The 15679-nt window shown below is 40.5% G+C and overlaps 1 protein-coding gene across 4 annotated transcripts in view; it reads left to right on the top strand.

Annotated features, from left to right (window-relative positions):
- Positions 1-15454, top strand: part of Ints13 (integrator complex subunit 13) — a 32226-nt gene extending 16772 nt beyond the window's left edge. Inside the window, exons 8-18 of one of the 4 annotated variants that reach the window (XM_006986631.4) lie at positions 1200-1284; positions 5024-5113; positions 5240-5329; positions 6228-6406; positions 7408-7578; positions 7868-8022; positions 8332-8562; positions 11815-11954; positions 14299-14434; positions 14926-15003; positions 15103-15454. In XM_006986631.4, coding sequence (XP_006986693.1) covers positions 1200-1284; positions 5024-5113; positions 5240-5329; positions 6228-6406; positions 7408-7578; positions 7868-8022; positions 8332-8562; positions 11815-11954; positions 14299-14434; positions 14926-15003; positions 15103-15142 — 1395 coding nt within the window. In that variant the 3' untranslated portion in view covers positions 15143-15454. Of the gene's footprint in view, positions 1-1199; positions 1285-5023; positions 5114-5221; positions 5330-6227; positions 6407-7407; positions 7579-7867; positions 8023-8331; positions 8563-11814; positions 11955-14298; positions 14435-14925; positions 15004-15102 lie in introns of all 4 variants that reach the window. The other 3 variants (XM_016005158.3, XM_006986632.4, XM_016005159.3) reach the window with 3 other exon arrangements.
- The last annotated feature ends 225 nt before the right edge of the window (positions 15455-15679 follow it).

Below are 15679 nucleotides of genomic sequence, written 5' to 3'. Positions count from 1 at the left end.
ATACTTTCATTCTTACCCACCTAAATGTGAAGATGTTGATAGGTAGTAGGTCTGACTAATGGAAAATATCTCATGGCTTCCAGTTAATTTAGTACTCTTCAGGGAAAGAGCCATGGATGAGAATATATAGTTTCAGCAGTGGATTTTCTTAGGAATCTGTCACTCTATTCATATTGTCATTAAGTTGTCAGGACCAGCAAAACGCCTGGTCATAACAAGCTTTAAATGAATTGTTACTAAAATTGAGTCTGTACAGTGACTACTCTTACCTAAAATTCATGGTGACTTTCTTGGAATCCAGTTTCAATTTCTTCTTTTTTGCTCCTTATTTTTGAGACAGGGTTTCACTTTATAGTCCATACTGATTTGAAACATGTGATCCTCCTGCCTCAGCCTCCCTAATGCTAGGATCACAGATGTGACTCATATTACCCAGCCTTGTTTTCAGTTCTTTTGCCATTATCCCATGGATACTAAATTGCATAAGAAATCTTAGCTTTTCATTTTTCATGTCCTCCCAACTTCATTGGCTGATTCTTTACTAGGAGTTCCAGGAGACCATTTACAATGACTTGATGAGAGGCAGTGAACAAGTAAAATAGTGTAACAAACTCTAGTTTATACCTGAGTTGTAAGTGAGAGACTTGGTGGGAAGGCAGCAGGCAGCTGGCTTCTTGGACCTGACACTGTAGTCTGTTCTCTCTGTTAGTAGATAATGCCCAAAACAAGCTACTAAGCTTGTTTATTAGTGTTTGCCACTTTAAATAATTGTGTTCATTAACTCACTGCAAGTATTTAAAGATGCTATTGCCTATTTTTAACATCTATTTTAAGTTCAACTTACATACCTATTTCAATGATATTGTATTTGGGTATAAAAACTATTGACAAGAAAATACATTTGTAGTTAAACAAACTCAAAATTTCTAGAAGAGTCATTTATGTTACTTCTGACATGAGAACGTCATTACCTCAGTGCCTATGTTCCACTAATAGTTCTAAAGTAGAGTTCACTACACTGCTGGAAAGTGTTGCATCTTTAAATAAATGATTGGGCAAACCATCCTCTTATTTAGCTAACTATGAACTATGACAGATTGTATTTGACCTCACTTTAAGTAAAAAGCAAAGTGAGTAATTTGTTTCATTATTTTGAAAGCAAACCCAAGTTACTAAAATGTCTTAAACTTTGCTTAAAGGAAGAGCAGCATGCCAACACATCGGCCAACTATGACGTGGAGCTACTTCACCACAAAGATGCACATGTAGATTTCCTGAGAAGTGGTAAGAGGCCTGACCAAGCCAAACACACAGACTGAGCTCCTCCTTGGCCAAACTGCAATGTCACCATCATAGTTTGTGTCAACTTGACACAAATTAGATCCACCTGGGAAGAGGGACTCTCAACTGGAAAATTGCTTTCCTCAGATTGGCCTGTAGGCACGCCTCAGGGTTTCTATCACTGTGGTGAGACACCATGACCATGGCAACTCTTATAGAGGAAAACATTTCATTGAGGTGGCTTACAGTTCAGAGGCTTAGTCCATTCTCATCATGACAGGACATGGTGGCATGCAGGCAGACATGGTGCTGGAGAAGGAGCTAAGAATCCTATATCGTGATCTACAGGCTACAGGAAGTGAACTAAACTAGGCATAGCTTGAGCATAGGAGACCTCAGAGCCCACCTCCACAGTGACACACTTCCTCTAACAAGGCCACACCTCCAAATAATGTCTCTCCCTAAGCTTATGGGGTCAGTTACAGTCAAACCACCACAGCATGTTTGTGGGGCATTTTCCTAATTGCTAATTGATGTAGGAGGGCCCAGCCTGCTGTGGGTGGTGCCATCCCTGGGCAGGTAGATCTGGGGTATATCTGAGAAAGGTAGCTGAGGAGGCCCAGGGAAATAGCATTCCTCCATGGCTTCTTCTTCAGTTCCTGCCTTCAGATTCTTGACGAGTTCCTGCTTTGGCTTCCCATGATGATGGACTCTAACTTACAAGCTGAAGTAAGCTCTTTACTTGCTTTTGGTCACAGTGTTTATCACAGCAACGGACAGCAAGCTAAGACAGTGTCCATGAACTAATAGTCTGTGATGAAAGATGAAAGTTGACTTTCATCTCCAAGCTGTGGTTTCCATCACTGGACCCTCATGCTTTGGGGTAGGAGGGAAGAGCTTTCTTTAGAAAATTTTTGTGTTTCTATGCTTCACTTTATTTGTTTAAAAATTGCAGATGCTGTAGCAGCATGAATTGTAATATTCTGTTCACTCCTAAAATTAAGTGACATTTTAAGGTTTGAAGACCATTTAAATTCCGGAGGTTCTTCTTTGTAAATTGATGCTGATAGAATTACATGACTGATGTTGAGCATGTTGTGCACATTCATTCTGAAGCATAATTGTGAGCCAGCTGGGGCGATGGTTGTGTGTCTTCATATTCACTGACTGAATTACTACCAGGAGAGAAACTATTATGATAAATGTATCTACTAATGTTTAGTAAGGGAATGTAGAGAACGTGTTTTTGAAAGTGTAACTCATGGAGATTGCTAAGAACCCAAGAGGTGATTCCAGTTTGTAAGGTTTTTCTTTTTTAAAACTCAGAAGACTGTATAAAATAGCCTTGGGTATGAAAGTATTTCTTCCTGTGGAGAGGGCTTGGTGAGTAAGAGCATTTGCTGTGAAAGCAGAAGGACCCAAGGTCAATCTCCAACACCTATGAGAAGCCTGTAAAGCCACAGTTTGGAGCAGAGACAGGTGGGTCCCAGGAGTCACTAGCCACCCTCATCCCTATACATTACACACATGTGTGCATAAGTAAATAAGATCTTTATACTCCTGTAGCACTAGGAGGCTGCATGAGGTTTGGTAAGCCTCACTGAGGAGGGACTGAGTGGGATCTCAATTAGTAGTCAGATTGTATTTTAGCCCAGGCATCTCCCTTAAAGCTCCATATCTATATTCTACTGCCTCACGTCAGCACTCCATCTCAAACTCAGCATTCCTCTGTGGCTGACACTTGGCACTTTCAGTGGATAGTCTAATTGTTTTTCCATTTCCATTAGACAGACTTCCAAGATCATCTTTTTTTTTTTTTTTTTGGTTTTTTTTTTGGTTTTTTTCGAGACAGGGTTTCTCTGTGTAGCTTTGCGCCTTTCCTGGAACTCACTTGGTAGCCCAGGCTGGCCTCGAACTCACAGAGATCCGCCTGGCTCTGCCTCCCGAGTGCTGGGATTAAAGGCGTGTGCCACCACCGCCCGGCCCCAAGATCATCTTTGAGGTGCCTCTCTGACATATTGTTTATTTATTTATTTATTTAATTTGACATCCCCATGGCAGTTTCCCTTCCTTCTTTTCCTCCTAGTCCCACCCCCTACCTCCTCCCTGTGTGCCCCACCCCCCATCCTCTTCTCCTCTGTTTCTGTTCAGAAAAGGGCAGGCCTCCCATTGATAGCAACAAAACATGACATATCAAGTTGCAGTAAGACTAAGCACCTCTCCCTGTAATTAAGGCTTGGCAAGGCGACCCAATATGAGGAATAGGATCCCAAAAGCCAGTAAAGGAACCGGAGACAGCCCTTGTTTCCACTGTTAGGAGTCCCAAAAATAGACAAAGCTACACAACTGTCACATACATGCAGAGGACCTAGGTCGGCTCCATGCAGTGGTTGTTGGTTCAGTCTCTATGAGCCCTGGGTAGTAGATCTGTGGGTTTTCTTGTGATATACTTGGCCCCTGTGGTTCCTACAATCCTTCCTCCCTCTCTTCTGCAGGGTTCCCCAATGTTTGACAGTGGGTCTCTGCATCTGTTTCTACCTGTTGCCGAATGAAGCCTCTCTGATGACTCTTGGGCTAGGCACTGAGCTATGAATATAGCAGAATATCATTAAGCATCATTACGTTGACATTTAGTTTTACTTCAGTCCTGTTTGGTTCTATCCTATGTCTCTGGACCACCCAGCCTCTGGGTCTTGGAGCTCCAAGCAGTGTCAGGGGTGGGCCCTCTCTCGTGGCATTGGTCTCAGGCTGGACCAGTCATTGATTGGCCACTCCCACAATCTCTGTATTTCTGACACTTTTTATATCAAATTTATTATCCTTGATTTCATCTTGTGTCTCTCAAATACAACCATATCTGTATCTTTGCTACCATTAACCACTTCCTGAGTGAAGCCCATTGTTTTCTTACCTAGCATTCAAGGAAGACAGTGAACTGAGAATGTATCCACCATGTTCTCATGGCTCTGGTGTCTAACAGGCCACAGTGCTCGATCCTCTGCTCTGCCGCCCTGCTGTCATACGGTCTTGACGTCCGCTGTTCTCTCTGCCTGGGTGCTTTTCCTCCGTTTCTTTAATTTCTTCACCATCCTCTGAGAACTTAAGCCAATCTTCGTATCTGAAAGAGGCTTTTTCCATGTCTTAGCATCGGTCAGAGCTCCCTGTTGGAGGCTGTGTAGCTCCCTGTTGGAGGCTGTGTAGCTCCCTGTTGGAGGCCGTCCTAGCCCTGTGTAGTAGCTTCTTCACCACTGTCAGCTTGACAGGTCTGTCCACGGTACTGCAGGTTCCATGAAGGGAAAGGTGCTGCTCTGCCTTCTTACATGTTTACTCCAGAACCTTTACACATCTTCTGAAGAAGCACGCTCGGGTTTAGTTGTGCATTTTAGACTTTTAAACCTTCTGAGTATTGACTGTCCATCATTTATTGGCATAGGCAGGGAGAGACAGTTACGATGTTTGAGGTTTGTAAAAATTTTATTTTTGACTATTAAAGCAGCAACCTAAATTAAATTAGTGAATGAAAAAATAAAATGAAAAATTTGAAGGGAAATTACTTACTGATGTTAATATAGTTTTAAATCTATCCTCTACTTGGTCTTTTTTTCCAGACTCTGTAAAAAGAGTGTTCTCATAGAGCTCTTCTCTCTTCCAGAGCTTAAGCTTACTTTGAAAAATTAAATAGCTATTACTTTGAAGCTGGTGACTCTTTAGTACAATTAGTGTTTCTGTGAACTTTCTGAAGGTGACAGCCACTCAGGCGGCAGCAGTAGAGAAGGCCCATTTAAAGAGACAGTGACCCTGAAGTGGTGCACACCCAGGACCAACAGCATTGGTGAGTAGACGGGACTGGGGGCCAGAGCACGCCAGAGGTCTTCTGACTGATGCCAGACCATGAATTTCTTTTAACTGTAGGATATTTCATTATATTCCTTCAAATCAGTGTTTTCTTTTGTTTCAGAATTACACTATTGCACTGGAGCTTATCGGATTTCACCAGTAGATGTAAATAGTAGACCTTCTTCCTGCCTCACTAATTTTCTCCTCAATGGTAATTTTCCTAATTTAACATCTTAACTGCAGCTACTGTTGAGTGGAGTCTTTATTGTCACCATAGTTGGAAGTAGCCTTTGACAGTTTTGCTGAGGGTCAGAAAATGACTTTCTTTCTGATTTCCAGGCTATTATTACATCTAAGTAAGTTTTATCCAACATAGTTTTAAGAATTTTTGTTAAAATTTTGATCTTTAAAGTGTGAGTTGACACTTATTTGGAAGCTAGAATAGCAGACCTTCATCTTGGCCCACTGAATTAAATAGTATATGTGGATGAGTTTTCTTTGAATAATTCACCCTTATTGTATATAAATATTATATTTCCAGCATCTCACCATATGATTCTTACCCAGACCTAAAATTTATGGTTTATTTTACTTATTTTACATCTCAATTATTGATTTCTATCCTCTAAATTTTCCAAGCTCTTCTGGTAACAGGATAATCTTAAGTTTTGGAGCTATTGATCTAAAAAAAAAAATCTGTCTTTTTTGTAAGTTTCTTTTCATTGTTATATTAAGTATAGTTTGATTATCAGAATATATAAAATCCAAATTCATAGCATTTGGCATGTGAACTTACAACAGCTGTGCTACCAAAGTAGTATTGTGGAAGGATTGAGACTGTGCTTTTCCTCAAATACTTTATAGCTTAATAACCTGAGAATTTCTTGGTAGTTTAATTTTCATTTTAAATGTCTATGAGGAAATTGAGTACAGCATACAAACATGCCATTATAATTGTTTTTGGGAAACTAGCCATATAACTATGTAAACTTTAAAGAGTCTGAGAGAAACTAAGTGTTAGGAACGTGTAGATACACTAGCTTAGCTGTGCCGATTAAAATATGATTGTTTGAGTTCTGTTACTAACAACTTGATCTGGCTTCTGACAGGTCGATCTGTGTTGTTGGAACAGCCACGAAAGTCAGGTTCCAAAGTCATCAGTCACATGCTTAGCAGCCATGGAGGAGAGATCTTTTTGCATGTCCTTAGCAGTTCTCGATCCATTCTAGAAGATCCGCCTTCGATTAGTGAAGGCTGTGGAGGAAGAGTTACAGACTACCGGATTACAGTGAGACTTTTAAAAAGATGTTTATTTTATGTGTATGTTTTGCTTCTGTGTATGGTTGTGCACTGTGTGCATGGTGGGTACCTTTGGAGGCCAGAAGAGGATTTTGGGTCCTCTAGAACTGGAGTTCCAGACAGTTGTTAGTCACTGTGTGGGTGCTGGGAATCTAACTTGGGTCCTCTGCAAGAACAGCCAGTGCTCTTAACCACTGAGCATCTCTCCAGCCCTGGCATAAAGCTTTATTATCTGTAGATTTTGTTTCGAGTCACTTAGCAAGAGTTGTTTGTTCTATGTTAAGGTTATGGGGAAAGTGGTCTCAACGAAGCTGACGGTTGTTTCCGTAACCAACATCACTGTGTCATCTCTGTCATGTGATGTAGTGAGTTACTAGGAGGTGTCTGGGTTCTGAAACACTGGAGTTACAGAAAAGATGAAATGAGTGCTTTCCTTTGCATATATTGATATTTCAGGGCCACTTGTTTTGTGATGGTTGTGGAACTTAAATGTGGATTTATGTATATAACTATACTTGATAAACTACCAAGTATTATATAACTTAAATATTTTATTAGGCTTTTTGAGTAATTATTTTTAAGGGGCTGAAAGTCAGTCAGTATTCATTATGGAAAACTGAGAATGTACAAACATCTAAAAACCAACAAAACAAAAACCCTGATTTACCTGTAATTCCATTATCCAGAGATTAACACTCATCATTTTGATGTTCTGTCAAAGCATCTTTTTCATAAGCAAGCTGGACTTGCAATGTGATTAACTCACACACACCTGAAAGAAAACGGTTAAACCATGCTTCACTTCCATGGTGTAAATGTTGATAGGCGTCAACCTGAAGGGAGGCGGGGCAAGCACTGAGATGGGGCACTGTTAGAGAAGGGCTGTGCTGACCGACAGTCACAGGACAGGACATGAGGGATGACTGTCAGATGTAACCCGTGCCGCAACACTAGACTATTTCTAATTGTGTCTTATCTGGTTATCATTAGGATTTTGGTGAATTTATGAGGGAAAACAGGTTAACTCCTTTTCTAGACCCCAGATATAAAATCGATGCAAGTCTAGAGATCCCGTTGGAACGTGCAAAGGATCAGTTAGAAAAGCACACCCGTTACTGGCCCATGATTATTTCACAAACCACCATTTTCAACATGCAAGCGGTGAGTCTCATTTTACTTTTTTTTTTTGATTAGTGTGTGCTTATAAACATATTTGTAGAAAAAATTTGAAAAGTTTGTAATTGGTGCCATTTCTCAAGAAAGGAAACATGAGTTTGTTGCGGTTGAAGAATTAGTGACTGAGGAGAGAAACAGCAGTTACATGCTCCTCCCTGTGCCCTTCGTTAAGCCAGTTTTAAATCAACTTTGTTCTTAATGCTGTGATGCTTGGTTTTCAAGACAGATTTTCTTTTCCTTCTCTTTTTTTTTCTTTCATTTTTTAACCTAACAGGTAGTACCATTAGCCAGTGTTATTGTGAAAGAATCTTTGACAGAAGAAGACGTGTTAAACTGTCAGAAAACTATATATAACTTGGTTGATATGGAAAGGAAAAATGACCCTCTTCCTATTTCTACAGTTGGTACCAGAGGAAAGGGCCCTAAGAGGTAGTGCTGTTTTCTTTACTTTTTCACATGTCATGTTTACTTAATGGATGTGATTTTGTAAGATAATTCTTCATGTATAAATTATCTGAGGGGGTGTATATGTATGTATTTGTAGGTATGAGGGAGACACACGATAGTAGGCACTGCTACAGTGTAACTTGGTTTCTGCCATTAACTATGCAGTAAAAGGAAAGAAAAATATCTCTACTTCTGTTTCCTTTGCCATTGCAAGTGAGGTCAGCAGCACTTAATGTTTAGATGTTTAAACATAAGGAGCATTTCTGAGAATGCGTTTGACCTTTACTCCAGAGATGAACAGTACCGTATCATGTGGAATGAATTAGAGACTCTTGTCAGAGCCCATGTCAGCAACTCAGAGAAGCATCAGAGAGTCTTGGAGTGTCTGATGGCCTGTCGGAGCAAGCCCCCGGAAGAAGAAGAGCGGAAGAAGCGAGGGAGGAAGAGAGAGGACAGGGAGGACAAGTCAGAGCAAGCAGTGAAGGAGCACGGACCAGAAAAGCCCCGGCCAGACTCAGACAGGTGACTTGTTTTGTTTGCAGGCGCCTGTGCCTGTGCTTTGCTGGTAGCACTCCATCTCATAAGAGCTTGTCCATTCTTTAACTGCACTTCAGTTACAGTGTCTTTCTTTGCTGTAAAAAGGTGCAAGCTTTTACCATTAGGGTAAAAAAAAAAACTGTGTTAATTTTTCATAACTAGTTTTTTGTTATTATTATGACATATGATGCCAGTATGCACTTTGAATATTGTAAATTTCGAAAACATAATGTTATGTTCAGTGAGTGATTTGCCAGGCATTTGTCACAAGATCCCATTCTAAAAGAACATTCTGCCTTATATTAGAGGCAGGCCACACTTCAGTGACCACAGCAAAGTGTGGAAGGCACTATCTTATATGAATTAATGCAAGCTGCCCTTTGGAACAATCCTAATTCTGACATTTCTGAGCAGCATGATGTCTGCTCTTAGTGACATCAAGGTTGATTTATAAAAACTATAAAAAGTAATAAAATGTTACATTGTGAGCCAGCAAGATGTCTCATGGAATAAAAGTACTTGAGGCCGTCCTTGACTGCCTGAGTTGGATCCCTAGGACCAACATGGTAAAGGAGGATTAACCCTGGAATGGTGTCCTCTGACCTTCACACACATGCCATTGTGCATATATTGGCCCCCCACCTCCAACCTCATTTTAAAAGTTTTAAAATTTAATGAATATTGTAAATGTATTATCTTCTACCTTCTTGCTACAAATCAGGCAAGACAGCTAGTTGAGTACTGTTAGTGGCACTGGGACATGTCCCTAAAAACAGCAGAACTTTTCATTATAGAAAATTTCAAACACACACAACTGTATAACAAATAGCCCCTGCCTTCACAATTACTAATTCATGACAGATCTCCTTGCACATACATGTTTCCACATCTACTACCTTCACCACTGCTCTGTAGAAATAGAGCAGTTTGGAGATCCTGTTCATTTCTAGGTAGGTAGAACACTTTGTGTCTCAGCAGTTTAAGAAGTGCACTTTTTCCTGCCAATTGTCAGAAGAGGAAAGAACTACTTTAGCCCCAACTGACCTTCAGTGTACAGCCTTGTGCATATGTGAGAAGTTTTTCTCTTGCTGGAGAAGCCTAATAAAAGCTTAGAGTAGGGCCTTTAATCACAGCACTTGGGAAAAAGAGGCAACTGGATCTCTGTGAGTTTGAGGTCAGCCTGGTCTGTGTAATGAGTTTCAGGCCAGCCAGAGCTATATAATGAGACCCCATCTCAAGAAAAAAACCTTAGAGGCTTCCAAGTAATCAAACCTAAATACATTCTGTACGTAAATTGGTTGTAACTCTGTGGGTTTGGTCCCGGGTTTTGGCACCAACAATGTGAGTAAATTTGTTGCAACAACTCTGGGGAAAGGTGTCCTGACTACCTGGAGAGTCAGGCAACACCTTGAGCAGCTCTGACGGCTGGAACTGCAAGGAGACAGTTCAGCCCTGGAGGGCAAGATATCCCAGACTCCTTGAGCTGCTCAGAACAATAGCTCTGCCCTGAAGGTGTCCCGGACATCTGGAGCTGTTTAGCACAGCTCTGACAGCTGGAACTGCAAAGAAACAGCCCAACCCTGAAAGGGAAATTTTTCTGACTTCTCAGAAAAGTCAGGACTGGAACTTCAGCAGGGAAGGGTATCCTGACTGTTCGGGAAAGTCAGGGTATACCTGGTGTGGTGGAGGATGGTCTCCCTGCAGGATATAGCAATCCTGCTCCTCTCCTGGAGAGCTGCTTCAGCTGAGCTTTGCTCAGCCCCCACTTAAGGGGCCTTTGTAGCAGAGCTCTGCGTCTCCAGCCTAAGATGTTGCTTCTTTTGCTTCACTCTGCAAAAGGGGAAACCCCTGCAGAAATGTAGCAATCTCCTCTGGCTCCAGAAAGAAGTGTTACTTTTTAGCTCTCTCTTGCTCTGTCTTGTACTTTCCTTGAGGGAAGTCTAAGCAAAGATCTTCTGTTCAGCTCCTCCTTGCTCTGCTCTTTCAGTTCTCCCTTGTTTTGTCCACTGAGGGACATCTCAGCAAGGATCTTCCCTGCGCCAGTGAGTGAAGATCTTCACACCCAAAACTCATTTGAGAAAGATTTATTTGGGAAGGAGGGGTCCAGGAGAGTAGCTGCCTTTACCAGGGTGGAGAGAACAGCCTTTTTTTTTTTTTTTTAACTGACCAAGCAGGGCATTTACACAGAATGTCTTGGGGGTGGAGTCAACCAGGGGTTGACTTGGGGCCCAGGGTTCTACTGTCCTGCTCTGTGATTGGTTGGTTTCACAAGTCAGTTGGCCAGGGGCAGAGATGGCTCTGATCTGACTGAGCCAAACTGTGTTTCTTTCTGCCCTGATCTGAGCCATTTTTTCCTAGTTCTGGGCTCTAGGGTCAGGGTGGGTTTCTTTAGCCAGCCCCTTTTCCCTACATTGCCCCACTTTTTTTGTTTAGTAATAAACAGCTGGGGGTTGGAAAGAGGGTGAAGTCATCATTAGATTGCTTCCTGCTGAATTGGGGCGTTGAGGTTCTTGGGACAATCGTGCTCTTCTTCCTCAGGATGTAACCAGGTTCTGCACATCTCTGGCTTTGTTGATAGGGGCTGGTAATCCTGTAATATTAACTAGTTCAGAGTTTGATTAGAAATATTTTGGATCTGTTGCTGAAGAAAACTAGCAAAGAGGTTCATAATAGAAAAGTCTAAAGGTGAGGACAGCCCTGGGAGCCAGGTACAATTAGTAGTAGGGCTAAGAAAAGGAAGAAAAGAGGGGATAAAAAGGGTTGTATCTATTTCCATATCAGACTATTAGTGATCCACTGTTGAGAGGTATCAAGCTGTTTCTGAGTCTGAAGATCCTTTTGCATTTGTTGGATCTTATCTTTCATATTCCCCATTACATAGACCGCACCACACATGACAATAAGGTCATAATCTTATTTGTAATTTGAGTAGATTTTTTTTCTTTATTTTTAAAATGTGAAATGTCTTCTGGGCATTACATTGTTTCTAACTTTTAACTATTAACTTAAGTTCTCTTCTGGTTTGGTTTTCCCATTTATCTGACCAATCCCTGAACTGTTACTGCTAAAAAGGGAAGTAAAGTTGTGTTGAACTCATTAAATCCTTTAATATGATATTTTAGATTCTTTTGTGAGATCAAATATTTTGTGAAAACTGATATACATAGATAGTGTACTTACTGGGCCATTTATAGACTTGTAAATTAAACTTGGCTTCATTATCTGTCCCTCTGCAAGGTTGAAGGGGATTTTAGAACGAGGAAAAGAAGAGTTGGCCGAAGCAGAGGTTATAAAGGACTCACCTGACTCCCCAGAACCTCCAAACAAAAAACCTCTTGTTGAAATGGACGAGACACCACACATGGAAAAGTCTAAAGGTGAGGACAGCCCTGGGAGCCGGGGCAGTTTTCAGCACAGCTCTTGTTTGTGCAGTATTACTTCACACTGTGTCTATGAGGAAGAGCTCCTCATGTCTGGATATCAGATAGGAGAGTCTGTTCACAGACATCATTCAACATTTCAAAAAATAAATAAATAAGAAAAATAGTAGCAGTACATTCATATAATGAAGACTTTTTAAAAAAAGAAGTGCTTCATGTAAAGTCTGTACAAAAGAAATTATAACTAGAAGGTGAAATCTGCTTGTGTCCTGAAACTGCCAGGTGCTGCTTATGGAGACAGACTTTTTCCTAAGCCCCTTTATCGTTACTCATTTTTTCAGTTAATGAACAAAGTCATTGTTTTAATTCTGACATTTGTATTATGTACATTATAGTGTGTTGCTCATAGTTTCCCTCCACATACAACACTGTCTTGTCCCTGCTCTCCCCTCAACAGTCCTCTCTTCTCCTAAGTAGCCCCCCTCTACTTTCATGTATGTATGTACATCACATAAAAGTGTGGATTCTACATGTGAGAAAAAAAGATATGTGCTGTTCTCCCTCCACCCAACTCATAGTATCCAGGGAAGAATGTAGTGATACTTATTTAGTAGTAAATTAAGATGTGGCCTGACCAAGCTTAAGTGAAGATATTGCTATAAACCATATTTTTTACCATAAAATCATTAATCTTATTTATAGGCTGAGAAACTTAATTTCTTCTTGAAGTAATTCTAGGTCTAAAAGATGGGGCTTGGACTCAAGTTCCTGATGTCATTCTGGGCCTTAGTGTCCTTGAAAGTTACCTGGGCTCAGTCCTCTTAGGGACCATGGGAAATCATCAGACTATCTGGTGCCTAGTACCTGTGTGTCTCCTAGATAGCAAGAGCAGGGCAGCCTTGCTTGCAGTTGGCTGGTCATCCTTGGAGCAGGCATGCTGGTTTGCTCCTCAGAGCTCTGTCAGTATATTGGGACACACTGATGCTTCAATTCCCTAATCTCCTTGCAGTTGGGCAATCAGAGGTCGCCTTGAGGTGGTCTTCTGGTGTCCACTTGCTGTGGGATAATCCTTTTATACACTGTGAAGATGTGTTACTCTCATTGGTTTACTAAAGAGCTAGCTGGCCAATAGCTAGGCAGGAAGAAATCAGACAGGAAAGCCAGACTGAGAGAACACTGGGAAGAAGGGTGCCATCGCTAACCAGATGTAGAGGAAGCAGGACATGTAGAAAATGAGGTAACAAGCCATGAGCCATGTGGTAGCACATAAATTAAGAAATATGAGTTAATTTAACATACAAGAGTTAGCTAGTAAGAAGCCTGAGCTATTGGCTGAGCATTTATAATTAATAAGTTTTTGTGTGGTTATTTGAGAACTGGCTGACGGAAAAAAAAAGAGGCACCCACCATGGGTTGTGAGAGTTTCTTATTAACTTCTTCATATGCATATGTATATGTTGTGTGTGTATGGGCTGCTGTTAACAAAATGTAGACTAGAATTAAGTTTTGATATAGAAAGAAAAGAAACAAACCATGGGAAATAGAAAAGAGATACAGAGTTCTGTGCTATAGACCCATCCTTGCTTTGTGCTGGAATCATCACAGGAACTGTTCCCATTGGACTTAGATTAGTCTCAGAATCTCGAGGAGACATGGATTGAAGGAGATGAACTCGCTGTACTGAGAAAAGGTACCAAGCAACATGGCAAGGCATAGATAAGAAGTATAGGTTAATTTAAAATGTAAGATGCTAGTAACAAGCCTGAGCTATTGGTCCATCATTTATAATTAATAAGTTTTTGTGTGGTTATTTGGGAACTGGCTAGCAAGAAAGAAAAGTCCTCCTACATCCACTTCTCAGGCTATTGCCTGAGTTAGAAATGATAGGATTTAAATCATTGTCTACTTCACATGTGGATTAAAATGAGAAATTTGGGTATACTTGAAAGAATTTTTTTTATTCTTTGCAATTTCATACATATATAAAAAGTGTATCTGAATCATACGACCAATTCCTGCTGCCCTCCGCCCCTATATTTCCCTCTCCCACCTTCATGTCTTCCATTTTACGTTACAACCTAAACCTCTGTGTCTTGTGACCAGCAGCATTCCTGTTTGATCTGTTCTGGAGAAGACTTCTCCCTCTCCATCCTCCCAGCCAATTGTGTGCCTGGTGAACACACTGCCCTTAAGGCTAGTTCTTCTAAGTGCCCTGTGCATTTGCTGAAACGGTTGAGCTTTCCTGGCAGGGTACAGTGCCTGAGTAGTATAACATGAACAACGGAAGTGAGAGTTAAGTTTGTTACATTTAGTTTTTCTCTTCTTTCTGCTCTAACACCAGGGCCAGTGTCCTTATTATCCTTGTGGAGTAACAGAATCAACACTGCCAATTCCAGAAAGCACCAGGAGTTTGCTGGACGTCTGAACTCTGTCAATAACAGAGCTGAGTTATATCAACACCTTAAGGAGGAAAATGGGTTTGTGTAATTTCCTGTGGAAACTGATTTGTTGATTGTTAGTCCCGAAATGAAAATTGCTTGCTTGTGGTCAGCAGTTTTTTGTTTTGTTTTGTTTTTTGTTTTTTAACTGCTATTATGAGCTAATACCTACTGCCTCTAAGGAGAAAGTGATTAACCTGTTAGACCTTTGGTGCTCATAAAAGGTCCAGTTTATTGATTGTAATTATGTAACTATCTATTGCTTATAGCACTGTTTTCAGGGGGAAAATCACATGCTGAATATATGTAATGTTAAGTGTTAGAGTAAATTTCAGACATGAGTATTTTTTAATCAGTTTAAGAAGAAATACTCCTACAGTATATTGTTAAAATAATTTCTTGTGTAGAAATCTTTGACTAAATAGAGGAGAGTTCCCTTCTCTTTGCTTGGAGAATGGAGGGTGGTATGGGGAGGAATCTTAGGGAAGTTCCCTGATCTTCACAGGCTCTGCTCTCTCTCATGTGCACAGTGAGGAGGTCGGACTGACTGGAGGACCCCGAACTTCAATCCCTTTCTTAAAGTGCTCACATTCTCCTGTTGTGAATAGGTTAGATTTTAGTTCCAATGGGTAAAAGTAGGTAAAAATACAGATTTCTAGTAAATGTTTTAACTTATCATCTCATTTTCCCCCTTCTAAACTTTTCAGGATGGAGACAACAGAAAATGGAAAAGCCAGCCGTCAGTGAAGAGTGACTTGAGAAACTAAGTTTAGTATATTGCAAAAATATTTTGGGCAGAATTTGATATAAGTACTTTTACAGCAAGATTGTATAGCTATGTTGCCTGGACTGGTTTTTACATTTTTAAAGAATTTCAACAAATTATCTTTTTTGTACTAATTCTAAGATTGGCAGAGTCAAAATATATACATTTGAGATTTGTCCTCCCAAATCACAGTTTATTTTATGGTAAAAGGTGTTCCCTCTGGAAATGTTTTTTAAAAAAATTCATAGGCTTCTCTTTGCCAAATAAAACTATTAAAATGTATGAAATGCAAAGTATTGGAGTGTTGCTTTAGAAAAAAGATATATTACTCTCTCAGTTCTAACAGGAATTTATAAAACTCAATCAGAATTTAGGGGAGATTTGTAGTGTTTAACATGAGATCTTAATTGTCTGCATGATGTACAGCTAGCCCTTCTCCAAGGCAGACTACTGGGTAGGTTTCATTTTTAATGCTTTGCCTTTGTGTGCACATGAGTTTGTCTGCTACCCATTTAAGC

This window comes from Peromyscus maniculatus, chromosome 3 (assembly GCF_049852395.1).
Source record: "Peromyscus maniculatus bairdii isolate BWxNUB_F1_BW_parent chromosome 3, HU_Pman_BW_mat_3.1, whole genome shotgun sequence".
In the NCBI taxonomy this organism is placed as follows: Eukaryota; Metazoa; Chordata; class Mammalia; order Rodentia; family Cricetidae; genus Peromyscus; species Peromyscus maniculatus.
This window is presented reverse-complemented; position numbering and strand designations above follow the sequence as displayed.